At 51.1% G+C, this 17,626-nt stretch overlaps 1 protein-coding gene across 1 annotated transcript in view; it reads left to right on the top strand.

Annotated features, from left to right (window-relative positions):
• KCNH4 (potassium voltage-gated channel, subfamily H (eag-related), member 4) overlaps nt 1-11,251 on the top strand; it is a 20,356-nt gene extending 9,105 nt beyond the window's left edge. The window contains exons 7-16 of the mRNA XM_006832654.1: nt 1,016-1,223; nt 2,565-2,759; nt 3,172-3,371; nt 4,268-4,517; nt 5,047-5,291; nt 5,890-5,928; nt 6,097-6,449; nt 6,722-6,828; nt 7,357-7,430; nt 10,886-11,251. Coding sequence (XP_006832717.1) covers nt 1,016-1,223; nt 2,565-2,759; nt 3,172-3,371; nt 4,268-4,517; nt 5,047-5,291; nt 5,890-5,928; nt 6,097-6,449; nt 6,722-6,828; nt 7,357-7,430; nt 10,886-11,251 — 2,037 coding nt within the window. The remainder of the gene's footprint in view (nt 1-1,015; nt 1,224-2,564; nt 2,760-3,171; nt 3,372-4,267; nt 4,518-5,046; nt 5,292-5,889; nt 5,929-6,096; nt 6,450-6,721; nt 6,829-7,356; nt 7,431-10,885) is intronic.
• The last annotated feature ends 6,375 nt before the right edge of the window (nt 11,252-17,626 follow it).

The following is a 17,626-nucleotide window of genomic DNA, read 5'->3' as shown; positions in this document are numbered from 1 at the left end:
AGATTACGCTTTTTTTCCTCTTCTTTCTTCTTCTGGTTGAGCTCTGATCATCCAGTCATTGAAGCCAGGTCAAGTGGGTATTATCTGCAAGTGTGGGTTTTCTTCACTCTCCACTCTAGTCCTCTGTGGCTGTGTCACTGACTCTGGGCCCAAGAGTCCCCAGGTCTTGCCACCCATAGTGTTTTTAAGGCTGTAATCTTTACAGAGGACTCCTGGTGTGGTGCTGCGGGTTCATGGACTAGACTGCAAGGTTGGTTTGAACAGCAAGGTCAGCAGTTCAAGCTTAGCAGCTGCTCTTCAAAAACCCTATATAGGGTTACTATGAGTTGGAACCAACTCAATGGCACTTACCAACAGCAAGAACAATCTTTACAGAGGACTCCTGGTGTGGCGCTATAGGATCAACACTGGACTGCAAACCACAAGGTTGGCAGTTCAAACTCACCAGCTGATCCTCGGAAATCCTATACAATTACTATGAGTTAAAACTGACTCAATGGCACTTAACAATAACAACAGCAGGACAGTCTTTACAGAAGCAGACTGCCACATCTTTCTCCGAAGGAACAGTTGGTGGGTTCAAAATGCCACCCTTCTGGGTAGCAGCCAAGTGCTTAACCACTGTGCCGCTAGGGTTCCTTGCACATATATGTAGGAAGTCCTTACTAAATATTATCCACGAGTAGCTCTGCCTTAGTCTCTCCCTCACTGCACTTCCTGGACACCTTCTCAGGACAGCAGGGATTCCCCGCCCTCCACCCCTTCACCTTCCCCTGGCTCTAGGGCACTGCAGGTTCATGCGCTGGATTGCAAGGTTGGTTTGAACCACAAAGTCGGCGGTTCAAGCTCACCAGCCACTCCTCGGAAACGCTATACAGGCTTGTTATGAGTCAGAACCGACTCGACGACACACTTAACAACAACAGGGCCTCTGGTGGGAAGGCATGGGGGTTGGGGTGGGAGCAGGATGACTGTGAGGAGATACACTAGCTGACTGCCTCCCCTCATCCCGCAGACGTCGCTGGTGCACCTGCTGAAGACGGTGCGGCTGCTGCGGCTACTGCGGCTGCTCCAGAAGCTGGAGCGCTACTCGCAGTGCAGTGCTGTGGTGCTCACACTCCTCATGTCTGTGTTCGCGCTCCTGGCGCACTGGATGGCCTGTGTGTGGTACGTCATTGGACGCCGAGAGATGGAGGCAAACGATCCGCTGCTCTGGGACATCGGTGAGCCACCAACCCCAAGCCTCCACAGACCACCGCCCTGCCCACTAAGTGCCCAAGCTGATGCTTCCACCAGTACCCACACCCACCACCCTACCTTGTCCCATTTATCCTACAATCATGCATCGTGCTCCTTCTGGATCAGGCATTGTCAATGAGAACTTGAAGACCAGGACTGTGCCTTCCAGGACTTCTCTGCCTACCAAGTGAACAAAAACTGTGATAGGCAGTCAAAATACAGAGCTCTCTGATGGAGGCATAGCAAGGGGGACAGAGGGAGTGGCACATACAAAAGCCCTGAGACAGTTTGGCCTCTCCCTCTCCTCCATTAATCCCTTGGCCCTTATCAATCTCTCCTTCTCTCAGCTTGATGATCACTGGCCCACAGTGTCCCCCTGGAAGACATATCAGATCTTGGGCACTGTCCCTGACACTTCCCTGTCCTTTACGCCCACACCTAGTCCATCACATCGATACCGCTGCATCATCACATCAGCCCCATACCTCTCTATCCCTTCTGCCTCTCAACAGTCCACCTCTCTCTCTAGATCCTCTTCTGATCTCCACCCACTCTATACCCCAGCCAAACTGGTCTACCAAGAATCAATGCTGACCTGTCACACCCCAGTTTGGGCCCTTTAGTCCACATGGGACACAGTTCTGCTCCCCTCTCTAGTCCCACCTAGCTGCCTTTTCTCCTGAGCACCCTGAGCTGCAGCCCCACTGGCCTCCTCCAGGTTTTAAGAGATGCTGTTTTCACATTTTGAACCTTAAACAATAATGTTCCTCTGTGGTCTCTCCCCTCACCCTTTTTGTCTCTTCTCCCTTCTTCACTTGGGTAGACTCTACCTCCCAGTATTCCCATGTGTGTCAGAGTAAATCTGTGCCCTATACATAGAGTTTTCAATGACAATTTTGTTAGGTGGCCAGGTTTTTCTCCCAAGACACCTCTGGGTGGACTTAACCTCCAATCTTTCTGTTAGCAACAAAGAGCACCACCCAGGGACTCCAAGACACCTTATACTTCCCCTTTCCTAACACACTTCCCATCTACAATTATTTCATGTTTTTTCCACTCTAGATTATAAATTCCACCAGGACAGGGAGCTTGTTTGACTGGGTCAAGGAAGTTCTCAATAAAACAGTAGCAAGCTGGAGGACCCCTGACCAGTCAGCAGTGTAGGAAGGTGTAGCCCTGGATGGCAACTCTAACCATTTCACCTACCGGGGAGGCCCGGGCACAGTCTGGGACCGAGGGCACCGGGTATCTCCGAAATACCTGCCCAAGGGCAAGCGCTGGCAATTCCGGGAAACCTGGTTCTCCTTCCATCCCCTTGCCCTCAGGCTGGTTGCACGAGCTGGGCAAGCGGCTAGAGGTACCCTACGTCAACAGCTCAGCCGGTGGTCCTTCACGGCGCAGCGCCTACATCGCTGCACTCTACTTCACGCTGAGCAGCCTCACTAGCGTGGGCTTCGGCAACGTATGCGCCAACACTGACGCGGAAAAGATCTTCTCCATCTGCACCATGCTCATAGGCGGTGAGGCTGGGCCACCACGCCCCCGGGAGACCCTGCTAGCCCAGTGTCGTGGGGAAACTGAGGCCCAGAGAGGGCAAGGTGTCCACCTAAGTCCAGACAGTTGTGCGCTCATTCATCCACATTCCGTCAGCACTTACTATATGCTGGCTTTGGGGAATGTCAGAAACAGGCATGGCCTCTTGCAAATGGGATGGAAGCCCCACATTCACGACCCAATGTGGGTATGGGGAGGACTGATGCCTCACCCTCAGCCCAGTGCTGAGCATCATGAAGGCATGCAGGAACCCATGGCGCTCCTGCTCCTCCCTAGGAACCAAGAGGACCTTAAAGGGCCGGGTGGGCTTGGGGGTAGGGGTGGAGACCCGGTGTGCCGCAGCCGCCCCTGACCCCACTGTTGGTGACACTACTACAGCGCTGATGCACGCCGTGGTGTTTGGAAACGTGACGGCCATCATTCAGCGCATGTACTCGCGCCGCTCGCTTTACCACAGCCACATGAAGGATCTCAAGGACTTCATCCGCGTGCACCGCCTGCCAAGGCCACTCAAACAGCGCATGCTCGAGTACTTCCAGACCACGTGGGCCGTCAACAGTGGCATTGATGCCAACGAGGTAATGCATGAGCGTTACTCTCACAGCAGCAGGCGGAGCAGTATGGGGGCAAATGAGGCCCAGGGAAGTGAGGTGCTGTACACAAGGGCATGCATCCACCTCCATCCAAGTCCCTTTTCCTCTGAACTAGAATTTGGGAGCTAGGCCTCAGACATTTCTTGAGCACCTGCTTTGTGCCAACTTCAGAGCTGGATGATAGGAACTCCGAGGTGATTACACAGCCTTTGTCCTCAGAGATCCCGCAGTTTGAGGGAGGCAGACAAGTAAACAAATAATTGAGGACTGAGAGGGACTGTAATGGAGGGATGTTGATGTAATGAAGGCCCAGAAGAGTCAGGGCAGGTGGCACAGAGGAAGTGACATCATGAAGAAAAAGAAGGAAATCAGTCAAGGCAAGGCCATTCCAGGCAGAAAGTACAGATGGAAATGTGAACATTAAATGTGGCCCCCTAGGACATTACTGGTAGGGTCTTAGATCTAGTGAACCCCTACGTTTTGCTGATGGCAATACTGAGGCCCAGAGAGAACGGGATTGCCCAAGGACCACAGGGACTTTGGAGCGGAGCTGATTCCTAGTCTCCAAACACCTGGTTAAAGACTGACCGACCAGGGTTTTCCTTGGATGCGTGGAATGAATGAGTGACCAGTGAGTGTAGTTTTTGGCAGTGGAAAGATGGGAGAAGACCTAGTCTGTGCCCCAGAAATTGGTTTGGGAGGACTATACCACAGCCAGCAAAACTGAGGTTGGACACATAGAAGTTTTTCTGAAAGTCAATATGTGACTTCAAAGCAGAGTAAGATGGAACTCTCTTCTTGAAGACCACTCCACACATTTGTAGACTTGAGTAGCAGCAGATGCAGGGGGATGGCCAGAATGACCTATGCCCCTTATGCAGTTACTGCGTGACTTCCCAGACGAGCTGAGAGCTGACATTGCTATGCACCTGAATCGGGAGATCCTGCAGCTACCACTGTTTGGAGCAGCAAGCAGGGGCTGCCTGCGGGCCCTCTCCCTGCACATCAAGACCTCATTCTGCGCTCCCGGGGAGTACCTGCTACGTCGTGGGGATGCCCTACAGGCACACTACTATGTCTGTTCTGGCTCACTTGAAGTGCTCCGTGACAACATGGTGTTGGCAATCCTGGGTGAGGACCCCACCACTCCCCATGCTAGAACTATCCCCAGAGGCATTGGTGATGAGGAGTCTAGGGAATGGGGTACCCCTAGTGGAGACCTGCAGTTCTGGCTGACAGTACTCTTCCTTGGTTCCTCCACTCTACTACTGTCCCCTTTTGGCCACTTTCCTCTGACTTGCATCCAGTCCCATTGGCCATCCACCCAACCTGTCAGTCCTTCCCCAAGGGCTATCTCCCAACTCCATTGACCCTCATCTCCATTGATAAGTGCCCTTTAATGAACCCCTCTGACCATTCTTTATTGATCATTCAATGCCATTGATCATTCCTCCAGCCTTACTGACATACCCCATTGACTATATCCCAACCCCATCAGTCATTGTCCACTTCATTGATTATTTCCACGCGTCCCTCTAATTGGCCCATTTTCAACCATTCTTCAAACACACCGACAATCCCTCACCACTGCTGACCATCTCACAATGATATCTTCTTGGTCCCTCTGTCCCAGCTGACTGTCCCCATCCCTTACCCACAGGGAAGGGGGACCTGATTGGGGCAGATATCCCTGAGCCAGGGCAGGAGCCTGGGTCAGGGGTAAGCCCGAGCTGCGTGCTGAAGACCAGCGCTGACGTGAAGGCACTGACCTACTGTGGCTTGCAGCAGCTGAGCAGCCGAGGGCTGACTGAGGTCCTAAGACTCTACCCTGAGTATGGGGCTGCCTTCCGGGCTGGCCTGCTCCGGGACCTCACCTTCAACCTGCGCCAGGGCTCTGACACCAATGTATGTAGATCTCTGATAGCTTCTGCCCCCTCCAGGGTCCCCTTCTTCAAAGCAGACCTTCCCCAAACCCAAAGAATTTCATGTATCTCCCTCCATCCGGAAAATACCATCTCTCAACTTCAGGCACCCTCTTGCATTGGCCCTTGCATGCTTAACATCATCCAACCCCACTGACCCTATGCCACTGGCCATCACCCACCTCATGGACCATCCTTCACCACTTTCTACTCCCCATTCTACTGACCCATCTCCTGCTGCCCACCCCTCAGCCTCACTCCAGACTCAGTTAAAGGGTTCTTCTTTGGAGACAACCCCTCATAGGCTCCTCCTCCTTTGTGTCCTCCACAGATGTTTACTGAGCCCCACTTTGTTTGAAGTTCTGGGCCTGTTTTATGCCCTAATCCTTTGTCTTTCGCTGCTTTTTGGTCTCATTCTGTCACTCAAGATTGGAGTCGGAGTTGGGGGTGTCTCTGACTCAACTCCACAAAAAAGGCCCATATTCTCAACACTGCAACACTGTTGGGTGGAAGGAACTAGGGTGTTTCACTAGAGGGATGGGGAGGTATAAATAAGTTCGAACCCCCCTATGTCCCCACAGGGCCTCAGCCGCTTTGCCAGGTCCCCTCGAGTCTCCCAGGTAATGCTCCCTTCTTGGGTAGAGGGTGAGGTTGCAATGGGGAGAAGGCTGGCAGTGGGGACATGGTTCTGCTCAGGGAGAGGGGACGGGGAGTAGCATCCACCAGTGAAAGCTTCACGAGGGTGCTTTTGCTCACTGCCCTGCTGACATCAGCTCTGCCTCTCACAGCCCCACTCGGAAAGGCTCAGCTCCTCCTCAGACAAGACCCTGCCATCCGTCACAGAGGCTGAGGGTGGGCCAGAGCCTGGGGGTGGTCCCAGACCCCGCAGGCCCCTCCTGCTGCCCAACCTCAGCCCAGCACGGCCTCGGGGTTCCCTGGTCAGCCTTTTGGGAGAGGAGCTGCCCCCATTTTCAGCCCTTGTCTCCTCTCCTTCCCTATCCTCATCCCCTTCCCCTGCCCTGGCTGGCCAGGGCCGAAGCCCCTCCCCTCATGGCCCCCCCAGGGGCTCTGCTGCCTGGAAGCCCCCCCAGCTGCTCATTCCCCCACTTGGAACCGTTGGACCTCCAGACCTCAGTCCCCGGTGAGACACCAACCTCTCCTGCTTTCCCCTAAACTTCTGCTGGCTTCCAGAACCTTCTCAGGGCTCTGTCCCGCCCCCACCCCTCACCCATTCTAACCAGTACGAATCACCCACCTCCCCATCCTTATTTGCCCACCCTGCCCTTCCTGATTCCACCACAGCTTGTAAACCCAGCCCCTGCTCCTTCCCACTTCCCTGACCGTGCTTCTCCCACCCACCCACTGCCCACCCTTCTTTCCCTGTGGTACTGATGAGCACTGCCCCACCCACAGGATAGTGGATGGCATTGAAGACTCTGGCAGCACAGCTGAGGCCCCCACATTCCGGTTCAGCAGAAAGTCTGAGCCTGCAAGGTCCCATTCACAGGCCCCTCCTACAGGTAAGAACCCAGCCATTCAGCCATGAGGTTCAATTCATTTCACTCATTCATCTGCCACTCATTCATTCACTCACCCCACATACAGTAAGGGCCTATCACTTGTTCAGGGGTGCACCGGACCCAGTTCAGCAGGGCCACATCTGTATACACAGATACACAGTGCCAGGACCTGGTGCCAAGAACCATGACTGAGACCAGACCAGGAGAACGCCCCTGACTCTCTCCTAGGGATCGGAACCCTGGAACCCTTGAGCCATATCTTAAAGGCTGGCTAGGAGCTTAAGGGTGGAGCAGGGCCATTGCTGAAGGCACAGTATGCGAATGTCCAGATGATGGGAGCCTGGGAGGAGGGGGAGGAATGAGTTTGCAGGACCTTGGGACCAGCCTGAGGAGTCTGGCTTTCCCATCCTTCTGGCCCCAGAGCTTTCTCTCCCCTTGCTCTGAGCCTGCCCAGTGACAGGAGGGGTGTAGTCTGCAGACTCAACTATCTGTGTTCCTGGTACTCACCGCACCCCATTCTGCTTACAGATACCAGGCCCAGCCAGGAACTGGCCACTGAGGCAGAGGAGGTGAAGGAGAAGGTCTGCAAGCTGAACCAGGAGGTGAGTTGGGATGGACCCCTCCCCTCTGACCTTCTTGTGGTTGTTAAGTGCCTTCAAGTGAGTTCCGACTCATAGCGACCCTGTACAGGTTTTCCAAGGAGCTGCTGGTGAGTTTGAACTGCCAACCTTGCAGTGCAAACCAACCTTGTAGTTAAGCGCTTATCCTACAGCGCCATACCAGGACTCGTCTGACCTTAGAAAATATTGTTTTGGGATCAGAGATTGCCTAGTATAAAAGCATTTCAGGTTTTGGAGCCAGAGTCCTGAATTCAAATAGTCATGGTAATGAGGTGACCTTGGGCAAGCCCCACAACCTCTCTGAACTTCAGTTTCCTCATTTAAAAATGGGGAAGATCATAACATGTTCCCCTGGTTGCTGTGAGGATGAAGTGAGAGTGCATGCACGCCTGCCTCCATTTCCCAACCTGAAAACAGGGTCTTGTCTACCTCCCTTGCCTGCGACCCTCTCCTACCTGGTCAGGACGCTCAACTCCTTTTCTCTTACTCCAAACCTATCATAGGACAGAGCAGGACTGTCCCATAGGCTATAGAATCAACACTATATGAGTCAGCCACTCAAACCCACCAGCTGCTCTCAGAAATCCTATACAGGGATGCTATGAGTCGGAAAGAAGGAAAAGACCAAAATGGATGTCAGAAGAGACTCTGAAACTTGCTCTCCAGCAGAGAGATGCTAAAGCAAATGGAAGAAATGAGGAAGTAAAAGAGCTGAACAGCTCAAGAAGACAAAGTCAAGTGTTATAATGAAATGTGGAAAGACCTGGAGTTAGAAAACTGAAAGGAAAGAACACTCAGCATTTCTCAAGCTGAGGAAACTGAAGAAAAAATTCAGCCTCAGCTTGAACTACTGAAGGAAGGGATTCTATGAGCAAAACATTGAATGATGCAGAAAGCATCAAAAGAAGATGGAATGAATAGAATCACTGTACTAAAAAGAAATGATTGATGTTCAACCTTTTCAAGAGACAGCATATGATCAAGAGCCAATGGAACTTAAGGAAGAAGTTCAAGGTGCACAAAGAACAAGGCCCCAGGAATTGATGGAATACAAATTGAAAAATTTCAACAAATTGATACAACACTGGAGGCACTCACTCATTTTTGCCAAGAAATTTGGAAGACAACTACTTATCCAACCAAATAGAGATCCATATTTGTGCCCATTCCAAAAAGAGGTGACCCAATGGAATGCGGAAATCATCAGACAATATCATTAATCAAGTAAAAGTGTATTAAAGATAATTAGCAGTACATTGAGAAGGAACTGCCACAGGTTCAAGCCAGATTTAGACCGGAACGTGAAAAGTGGGATATCGTTGCTGATTTAAGATGGATCTTGACTGAAAGCAGAGAATACCAGAAAGATATTTACTTGTGCTTCATTGACTATGCAAAGGCTTTCAACTGTGTGGATCATGACAAGCTATGTACAACATTGAGGAGGATGCGCATTCTGGAACATTAAATTGTGCTCATGAGGAACCTGTACATAGACCAAGAGGCAATCATTTGAACAAAACAAGGGGGCACCGAATGGTTTAAAATCAGGAAAGGTGTACACTAGGGTTGTATTCTTTCATCATACTCATTCTATCTGAATGCTAAGCAAATAATCTGAGAAGCTTGATTATATGAAGAAAATATAACATCAGGATTGGAAGAAGACTTTTAATAACTGATGATATGCAGATGATACAAGCTTGCTTGCCTAAAATGAAGAGGATTTAATATACTTACTGATGAAGATCAAAGCCTTCGGTATGGGTTGCACCTCATTATAAAGAAAACAAAAGTCCTCATCACTGGAACAATGAATAACATCATTATAAATGGATAAAAGATTGAAGTTGTCAAAGACTTCATTTTGTTTGAATCCACTATTAACACTCATGGAAACAGCAGTCAAGAAATCAAGCAACATATTGCATTAGGCAAATCTGCTGCACAAGACTTCTTTAAAGTATTTAAGAGCAAAGATATCAGTTTGAGGACTAAAGTACACCTGATCCAAGCCATGGTATTTTCATTTGCCTCATTTATGCATGTGAAAGTTGGACAGCGAATAAGGAAGACTGTGGAAGAATTGATGCATTTGTGTTATGGTGTTGGAGAAGAATTTTTAAAGTACCATGGACTGCCAAAAGAACAAATAAATCTGTGTTGGAAGAAGTACAGCCAGAGTATTCCTTAGATGCCTGGATGCGGAGACTTTGCCTCTCATACTTGAGACATATTATCAAGAGGGACCAGTCTCTGGAAAAGGACATCATGCTTGCTAAAATGGAGGTCAATGAAAAAGAGGAAAATCCACAATGAAATGGATTGGCACAGTGGCAGCAGCAATGGGCTCAAGCTTAATGATTGTAAGGATGGCACAGAACCGGGCAGTGTTTTGTTCTGCTGAGCATAAGGTCGCTATGAGTCGGAACTGACTTGAGGGCACCTAACAATTAGCTGGAACTGACTGAATGGCTCACAACAGCAACAACAATCTTTATAGAAGCCAACTGCCACATCTTTCTCCTGAGGGACTACTGGTGGGCTCAAACTGCCAATCTTGACCTTTTGGTTAGCAGCTGAGCACTTAATTAGTGAGACATCAGGGCTCTTTCCCCCACACAGCCCTGGGAAATGAATGCTAAGCAGATGGTGGAAGAGGGGCAGCAGAGGACAGGGGTGCTGAGGGGCTTCAGCTCTGGAGAACATGCACCCCAAGCCCCCATTCTGGTTGGGAAGAGCCCAGACTGTGTATGTGGAGGCTCTGCCTCCTCATCCCAAGGGATTTCTGAGCTGTCGCCACCGAGCATCAGACCTAGCCCCTGGGACTCCTCTCTGCTCTGATAAACATCAGGCTTCCCAGAGGGGCTGTGGGGCTGGGGGTGGGGCTAGCCCTTGTTCAGTGAGACTGAAGGCCAGTCCTACTTCTGCTCCTTGCCTCAGGCACCCCTTGTTTCTTCATTGCTTCCTGGCAAGTGGTTCCCAAACTTCTGAGTTTCAAAACACAAACTCCCTGCCTTCGCTTCATTTCTGGAGAAATCCCGAAATCTGCGTTTCACTAGTTTCTCAGTTGTTTCTGGTAATCATTGACTTTTGAAGACCACTGATAGAGATACTGGAGCTGTGGTCTCTGGATCACTGAGAGTTAGGCTGTGTCCCTTAGTTCTTAGCTTAGCAGCCCCTTTGAGCACATTTTTCTCTCTCTTGCAAAGCAGAAGTGACATGGGCGTGGAGCAATATCTGCTGTCCCAAATCCTTTTTGGAAAGAGGGTAGGGTTTTACAACTAGGCAAAAATACCCCATTGTCCTGTCTTCTTTCCAGGTTGTCCATGCGCAGAGTGGTTAGGAAAGAAACGTACAAACTGTCGAGGGAGGTGCGCCCAGGAGGGTGGTTACTGTGGCGACATCTGTGAAATGGCTTGATGTGTCTTCAACAGATCTCCCGCCTCAACCAGGAAGTGTCTCAGCTTAGCCGAGAACTTCGGCACATGATGAGCCTGCTGCAAGCCAGACTGGGCCCCCCAGGCTCCCTGACAGCTTGGTCTCCTTGCCCCCAGCTGAGGCCGCCATGCATCTCTCCCCATCTCTCTGGACCACCACCCAGCCTCCAGGATACTACACTAGCTGAGGTCCACCGGCCAGCCAGTGTGGGAACAGCTGAAGGAGGGGTTGTTGCCTCAGACTCCAGATCCCCCATGCTATCTCCCTACCAGTCACAGCCTGACCCTCTGGGATCCTCCCCAGTGCCAGAGGCCTCACCCCCAGCCCCAAGCCTCCGATCCAGATCAGACACTTTTCACTGACCCCGGCCCCGGGCCCACTTGCTGCCTGCCTTGCAGGGAGGGACTGGGCCCCTTGGCCACTTGCCTCAGGGTCAGCAGCCACCAGCTGGTCTGGTTGGCTCTGGATTCTCTGGACTTGTAGACAAAGCATGGTCACCCCTGTGACCCTGCTTCCTTTTCCAAACCTTCCCTCCTTATCCTCCTCTGTGAGGGGAACCATCTGAGGCCGTGGAACCCAACAGGCATGAGATGGACTGCAGTGCCCACTGGGCTGGGAAGATGAGATGTACACTTCCTCCCCAGGACCCCGAAGCAGGTAGACATGGGGGAGCTTAGGAGGGAGGGCATGGGCCCTAGAGCCACCAGGGAGGTAAGGCTGAGGCAAGAGCAGGTGGGATCTTAGTGGCTGAGTCTATAGTACTAGGGAAAGATTGATGCAGTCCATTTTGGAGATGGCCTGGTGATTTGTGTAATCTTTTGTCCTAGCCTTCAGGTCTCTGGTGAAGACCTTCAGAAGGGTTGGTTTGAAATTATTCCTGACACTTGAGCATCCCAAGACTTTTTTGGGGTCTCCCACTGCCAACCCGGGCTGGAGAGTGACCTAGTCCCTCTGCCACAGGAAAAACAAACAAATGGATGGCTCCTGACATGGATTCTTTGATTCTCAGAACATTTTTTAAAAAATAGGAATGAATTTCCAACATCAAAAATCAGGAGGATTCACATAACACCCCCAATACACCAGCTTCTCTAAAAAGAAATCGGGAGATCTGGTCACCTTGGGCCATCATTCCCATCTAGCAATGATCATCTGGTGTTGGGTGGTGTCTGGCCTCTTTAGATGGGGCTGCACTCAGGAACCCAGTTTCTTCTAGTCCCCACCTTTCTTAATCATCTCTTGACACTCAGCCAGCTTCCCTCATTTGACTTCTTGGATGCCTGTGGGTATGTGAGTTTGCCACTCCTGCCTTACAGTGTGCTCACAAGACCCTTTAGCTCCCTCCCGCTCCTTCCCACGCCCGCTCCCCCATCCCAAGTCTAACTGTGTCTGTTTCTACCCTTGGGCTGGGGTCTCTCATTATCTGTTTTCTCTGCAGGCTGTCACGGTGGTCTCTTCTACTGCCAGCAACTTGAAACCACTCCCTTCAGTACTTCCTGTCTCCTCTACCCCTAACCTCAACCAAGCCTGTTCTCCCTTCTTCCCACATGGTCTCACTTGGGGCCCTGACTTCTTGCAAACTCATCCTGGTCTCCCAGCTCTCTTTCATCACCCCATACTCTGGCCTCACTTTTGGATGGGAAATAAATTCTATTTTTGTAGCCGTTGGGTTTGGCTGTTTCTCCTTTGGAAGAGTCCATGTGGCAGTCACTCCCCCACTGTGCCCCAGGGCCCTGTTACTGTCTCTAGGAAGGGCAAAGGCGCCAGCCAATCCACTTGGCACCACATTCACGCCACCAGGGACCCTAGGGAGGAGGGAAGAAACCTTAATGAGTCACTATGGGCCCCTTATGCCCCTTCCCTCTCAGTCATAGCCACAGATAACAGATACAGAACCTGGCTTAGATCTACCTCCAGCTCTGGAATGGGGGCCCAGGGGACTTCCCACCCTTCCTGTGGAAGAACCTGCTGTTACAGGGCTAAGTACAGCGGGGTCTGGGGGAAGAGCTTGCCTACAGCCAAGAACTGGCTAGGAATTCTGTTCTGCCCCATCTCCTCTGTCCTCCCAAGTCCTCTCTTTCCTCTTCGTTTTCACTTCTGTGATGATCACTGGTGGACAGCAGTGGTGTGGATGAGGACTGGAGAGGTGGAGGGGGATGCAAACATGGCAAAAAAGAGGCACCTTAGTGACCTGATGGAACTTGGTGTGGGCACTTTTTGTGCCACATTGTCTTAGACTGATTCTCCAGCCCACACTCCAGGGTATGACTGTTGGCTGGTACCATAGGAACAATGTCCACAGTTGCCTCTTGGGTGAGCTTTAGTTCCATACAGGTTTTGAGTGGTGTCCCTTGGGGATGGGATGCAGAAGCAGAGGAGATATTAGTTTATATTGGGGGTGGGGTTGGGCAAAAGTGGTCCTAATCCATACTGAGGGGTGCAGAGACAAATAGTCCTGATACCTGTCAAAGGCGGAGAAAAGGGGGCAAGCAGAATTGGTTCTGGTCTATGTTTATGGATGGGGAGAGCTGAGGGAAAAGGCTCTATTTTTGGCATCAGAGAGAAGTGTGGAGTGGGGGCAGGCAGAGGTGGTCCTGGTGTTTGGGGGACGAACCCATGCAAGTGGGTCCTGGTTTATGATTGAGCGGTGACACAGAGCTCTTCCTTCGACATCCAGTAACTTCGCAAACCGTCCCAAACAATCGGGGTCCCAGAGCTGGCTTGGTCAGAAAGCACAGACAGGGGTTTCTCTAGATGAGTCAGCCCAGGACTGGACCAAGCACTCTCAAGTGCACTCATTCACATCATGTTTTGCTCCCCGATCCCGTACCTAACAGGCCCCTGCCCTCTTCTAAAGCTCGGCAATCTATCTCCCCTGCCGGCTCCCCGAAGCCGCGGTGACACGGCTGGCGGGCCTGGTCTTTAAAAAGTTCTCGGCCCGGCTCCGCCTTATCGGCAGTCGACTCCACCCTAGACCCAAGTCCCGAACAGCCACCGGCTCCTTCCAGAGATATGAACTATAAATCCCATCGTCCCTCGCGCGCGATCTCCCGTCTCTCCCGCGCCTCCTAATGACGTCATGAAGGCCGACTAGAGGGTCTCACATTGGTCTTGCTAGCATGTCAGTCATTTGGGAGTTTCAAGGGGCGGGGAGAAGGCGGAGATCCGGATCCGGAGAGGCTGAAAGGCGGAAGTGGAGGCCGGAGCCTGGGACACCGCCGGGGGGAGAGGAGCTGAGCCTGTCCGAGCCCCGGTCCCGAGTAACGCCGCCGCCCCAGAGCCACCGTGAGTGTGCCTATCCGGAACCCAGTGTCTTGCTTGCGTTGAATCCTCTATGGGGCAACCCCTTTTCCCGCCCAACCCCGGCTAGGGGGATACTGGCCCTGTCCAGGCTTCCTGGGTTTGACCCCTCCCCCGACCCGTAGCCCCCTTTTAAGGGCTCCCCAAGCTTCGGGCACAAGGAGGACCCTGCTTTCTCTCCTTTACACGTCCTTCGTGAGCCTTGGGCAAACCCGCTTGCACCTCCTCTGTCTTGCCCAGATCAGTTTTGTGAGTGAGGACCCTAAGTTCCGATTCTCCTGCTTCCAGGATTGGAGGAATCTTTGCGAGCTGTGAAGGAACCGGTCTCCCTTTTCTTTAAGAGATGGAGGGGCGTTTTTCTACCCCGCGTCCCACAAAAGACAGTTGTCCCTCCCATCCCTAGAGTTTTTTCTCGATTTCCTTTGGGGAGTGTCTGGGTGGGATGGTTCCACACTCACAGAAGTGTGTTTGCTCTCCCTTAACTCTTTCCTCAATCCAGAGAGCCAGATCGGACCTAAACAGAGTTTGAAGCCTGGGTCATTTAGGAATTAGCTATCTTCTACTTGTCTTGCCCCTTCTCCCCAGCCCTGTCCTCTAGTTATGTTGTCTGACTGTTCCTCTCTTCCTGTCTCTGAAGAATTTAGCTGAGGTTTGCTCAATCCTAGCTACAGATCACAGATCTGGGTGGATCTGCCCATTCATTATGTTCTTTCTCCCTTCCTCCCCCCCACCCCCCCCACCCCCTACTCCAGGCTCAGCCCTCTCCTCCCTGAGCTCCTGAGTGGTTTCCAAGCTGCCTCAGAGGGACTTCTCTTCCTGGGACTGCTGTCTCCTGGTCTCTGGGAAGGAGAATAAGACCAAAAATGAGGAGTCTGGATTTGAAGGATCCATGGCCATCTCTTTCCCACTCCCAAGCATACATATACACACAGCCTGAGCAACAGTTTCATGCCACTTCTAGTCTGCCTTTCAGGGTCTTCCTTCAATCTTGTCTGGGCTTGGAAAGACTATAGATTACAGAGAAATGAGTCAAGATCACTCACAATGGCAGCTCTAAATTTCTAAGGTGCTAACTTTTGCATTCATTAATAATGTTTTTGTATTAACCAAAGAAATTCCCATACATGTCAGAAAGTTTTCCCCTAACCTTTCCAAGAAAGAGACAACCTGGACTGACATGTGATCTTTGTGTGTTGTCTGGGACTTAGGTGTGTGAAATGGCTGCTGTCTCTGACCAAGGTGGGAGGTTCTTTGTTATGTGGCCAAAGTACAGGCCAGAGACTACTTCATGAGAAGCAACCTGTCTTTGCAGCTGAGGCTGACCCTTGCTATCTACCGTGGAGGAAGGGAGGGAAGGCCATTCAATCCTTGGCATTCCTGTAGTTCAGTGTTCTGGGCCAACTTCCCCACTCTCGGATGCTGCTTACAAGTGCCATAGTTTTTTTACCTTGAGCTTTTCTGACTTCTGGACAGTCACTTGTGTCTGACTACAATCTTTTGCGGTAGACTTGGAATGTACATATTTCACTTCTTATTACACAATAAAAAACTTTTCTTATTAGGGATAACAACTGGATCAAAGCTTTCTTTTTTTTTTTTGATCATAGCTTTCTATCTGTTGTTGGGACATCTCTGAATGGCCCTTGCAGATTTCTGTGGCCAAGCTAATTCCTCTAATCTGGTCATCTTGTGCCTCAGGGGAGAACCAGAGCAAACTGACTGCATATCAGCTGTTGGGTTCTGACCAACCTCACCTCCTCCTCAGTCATGCACTGTGATGTCGGGAGCTCTTTAGGTGTCTTGGGATGAGGCTGACCTGCCCTCTGAGAGACCTTGCCTTTGCCTGGACATGCTTTCCCAGCTCTGCCTCTGAAGCAGGCTTTGGAAGAAGCTGCTCTGCCTTTCAGAGAGATGAGGAGCGCAGCAGCTCCTGGTGATTTTGTAGCCACTTCTGGCATGTAGAGATTAGAGCCCCCAAGCAGTTCTGACACTGGTTGATGGAAAGAGGCAGGGCTCGGTGTGGGACAGAAATCCTTCTCAGATGCTGTTCCTTTCCTCACTCGCAAAACTAGTTGGCCTTTTTCTGCTTTTATATTGTTAAGTGCTGTCGAGGTGGTTCCCACCCATAGTGACCCTGTCTGTATAGGGTTTTCGAGGAGCAGCTGGTGAGCTTGAATCACCGACCTTGCAGTTCAAACCAACTTAGCAGTCCAGCGCATTAACCCCCAGCGCCACAAGTTGACATCGTGCGTTTCTGGTGGCAACCTCGTGTGCAGAACAGACCTGTGCTCCATAAGGTTTTCGATGCTGTGATCTTCAACGTAGATTGCCAGGCCTTTCTTCAGCAGCATCTCTGGGTGGATTCAAACCACTAGCCTTTTGGTCTGTAGTTGAGCTCTAGGGCACTTTCCTTTCTGACAACTCAGTTTTTATTAACCACTGTAATGTTACAAAGTTCTCCTGTGAGGTCGTGGAGTTCGTAACCCCACTTTAGAGATGATGCTGGGGGAATTGTATGCCATCATGCAGATAGAAAGGGATCAAGCTAGGGGTTGAGACTTGGGGTTAGATGTGACTTCATCTTCCCTAGTGCTGAGCCCCCGTTCTAGCTCTGTGAAGTGAATGAACAGACCTAACAGGGTAAGTAAGCAGTGGCATTCACCTAGGCAGTCTGTAGAGTTTTAGTCTTTTCGCATTCCTCATCATTGGCATCCATCTCTGCTTCCATTTTCTTCGTTCACCCCTAGCACTCTCATCCTCTTTCAACTCCTCTGCATTTTGGGGGTCAGTACTCTTCAGGGCCCTGGAGATTGTTGACATCTGTATGTCATTAATTTCCTGGGAGCCTAAAAGTCAAGATGGCTAGAATATGAAAGTAAAAGTGAGTGGGGTCCCATTGGACAGGGTGCTGGGAGAGGGAACCAGCGAGCTGGCTTCTCACGCGGTCTCTGATTCCTCTCTGGTGCCAGCTGCCGTTTGCAGGTGAGGAGAACGTGACTCTCCACCAGGAGCTTTCACTTGAATTTACTGATACTTGTTGTGGAGCAAGGTCTTGAATTCAAATTCAGCCCCACCAAGCAAGTTCTTAGAAAGGCCCTTCTCTATCTTTGCACAGTAAACAGAGAGGCCACGTGGTGGGGTGGAAGGCAGCAGTAACGCTTTGGAGTCAGCCAGACTGAGTTCATATCCACACTCCCTCACGACCAGTTGTATGACCTTGGGCCTGTTACTAAACGTCTATTTTGTCACTTAAAAGGGCAAATAAATGCCTTACAGGATTAAAAGCGAAGAGTAAAGGAGCTAGTCCAGTGCCTGGCAGGTGGCTGTTAGCGGATGTTGAGCTGATTGTGACTCATTCTGAGTGGGGACTGCTCCATAGGATTTTCGGTGCTGTGGTCTTTAAGAAGCAGATCCCTGGGCCTGTCTTCTGAGACTCT

Source organism: Chrysochloris asiatica, unplaced genomic scaffold (assembly GCF_000296735.1).
Source record: "Chrysochloris asiatica unplaced genomic scaffold, ChrAsi1.0 scaffold00007, whole genome shotgun sequence".
NCBI classification, from domain to species: domain Eukaryota; kingdom Metazoa; phylum Chordata; class Mammalia; order Afrosoricida; family Chrysochloridae; genus Chrysochloris; species Chrysochloris asiatica.
This window is presented reverse-complemented; position numbering and strand designations above follow the sequence as displayed.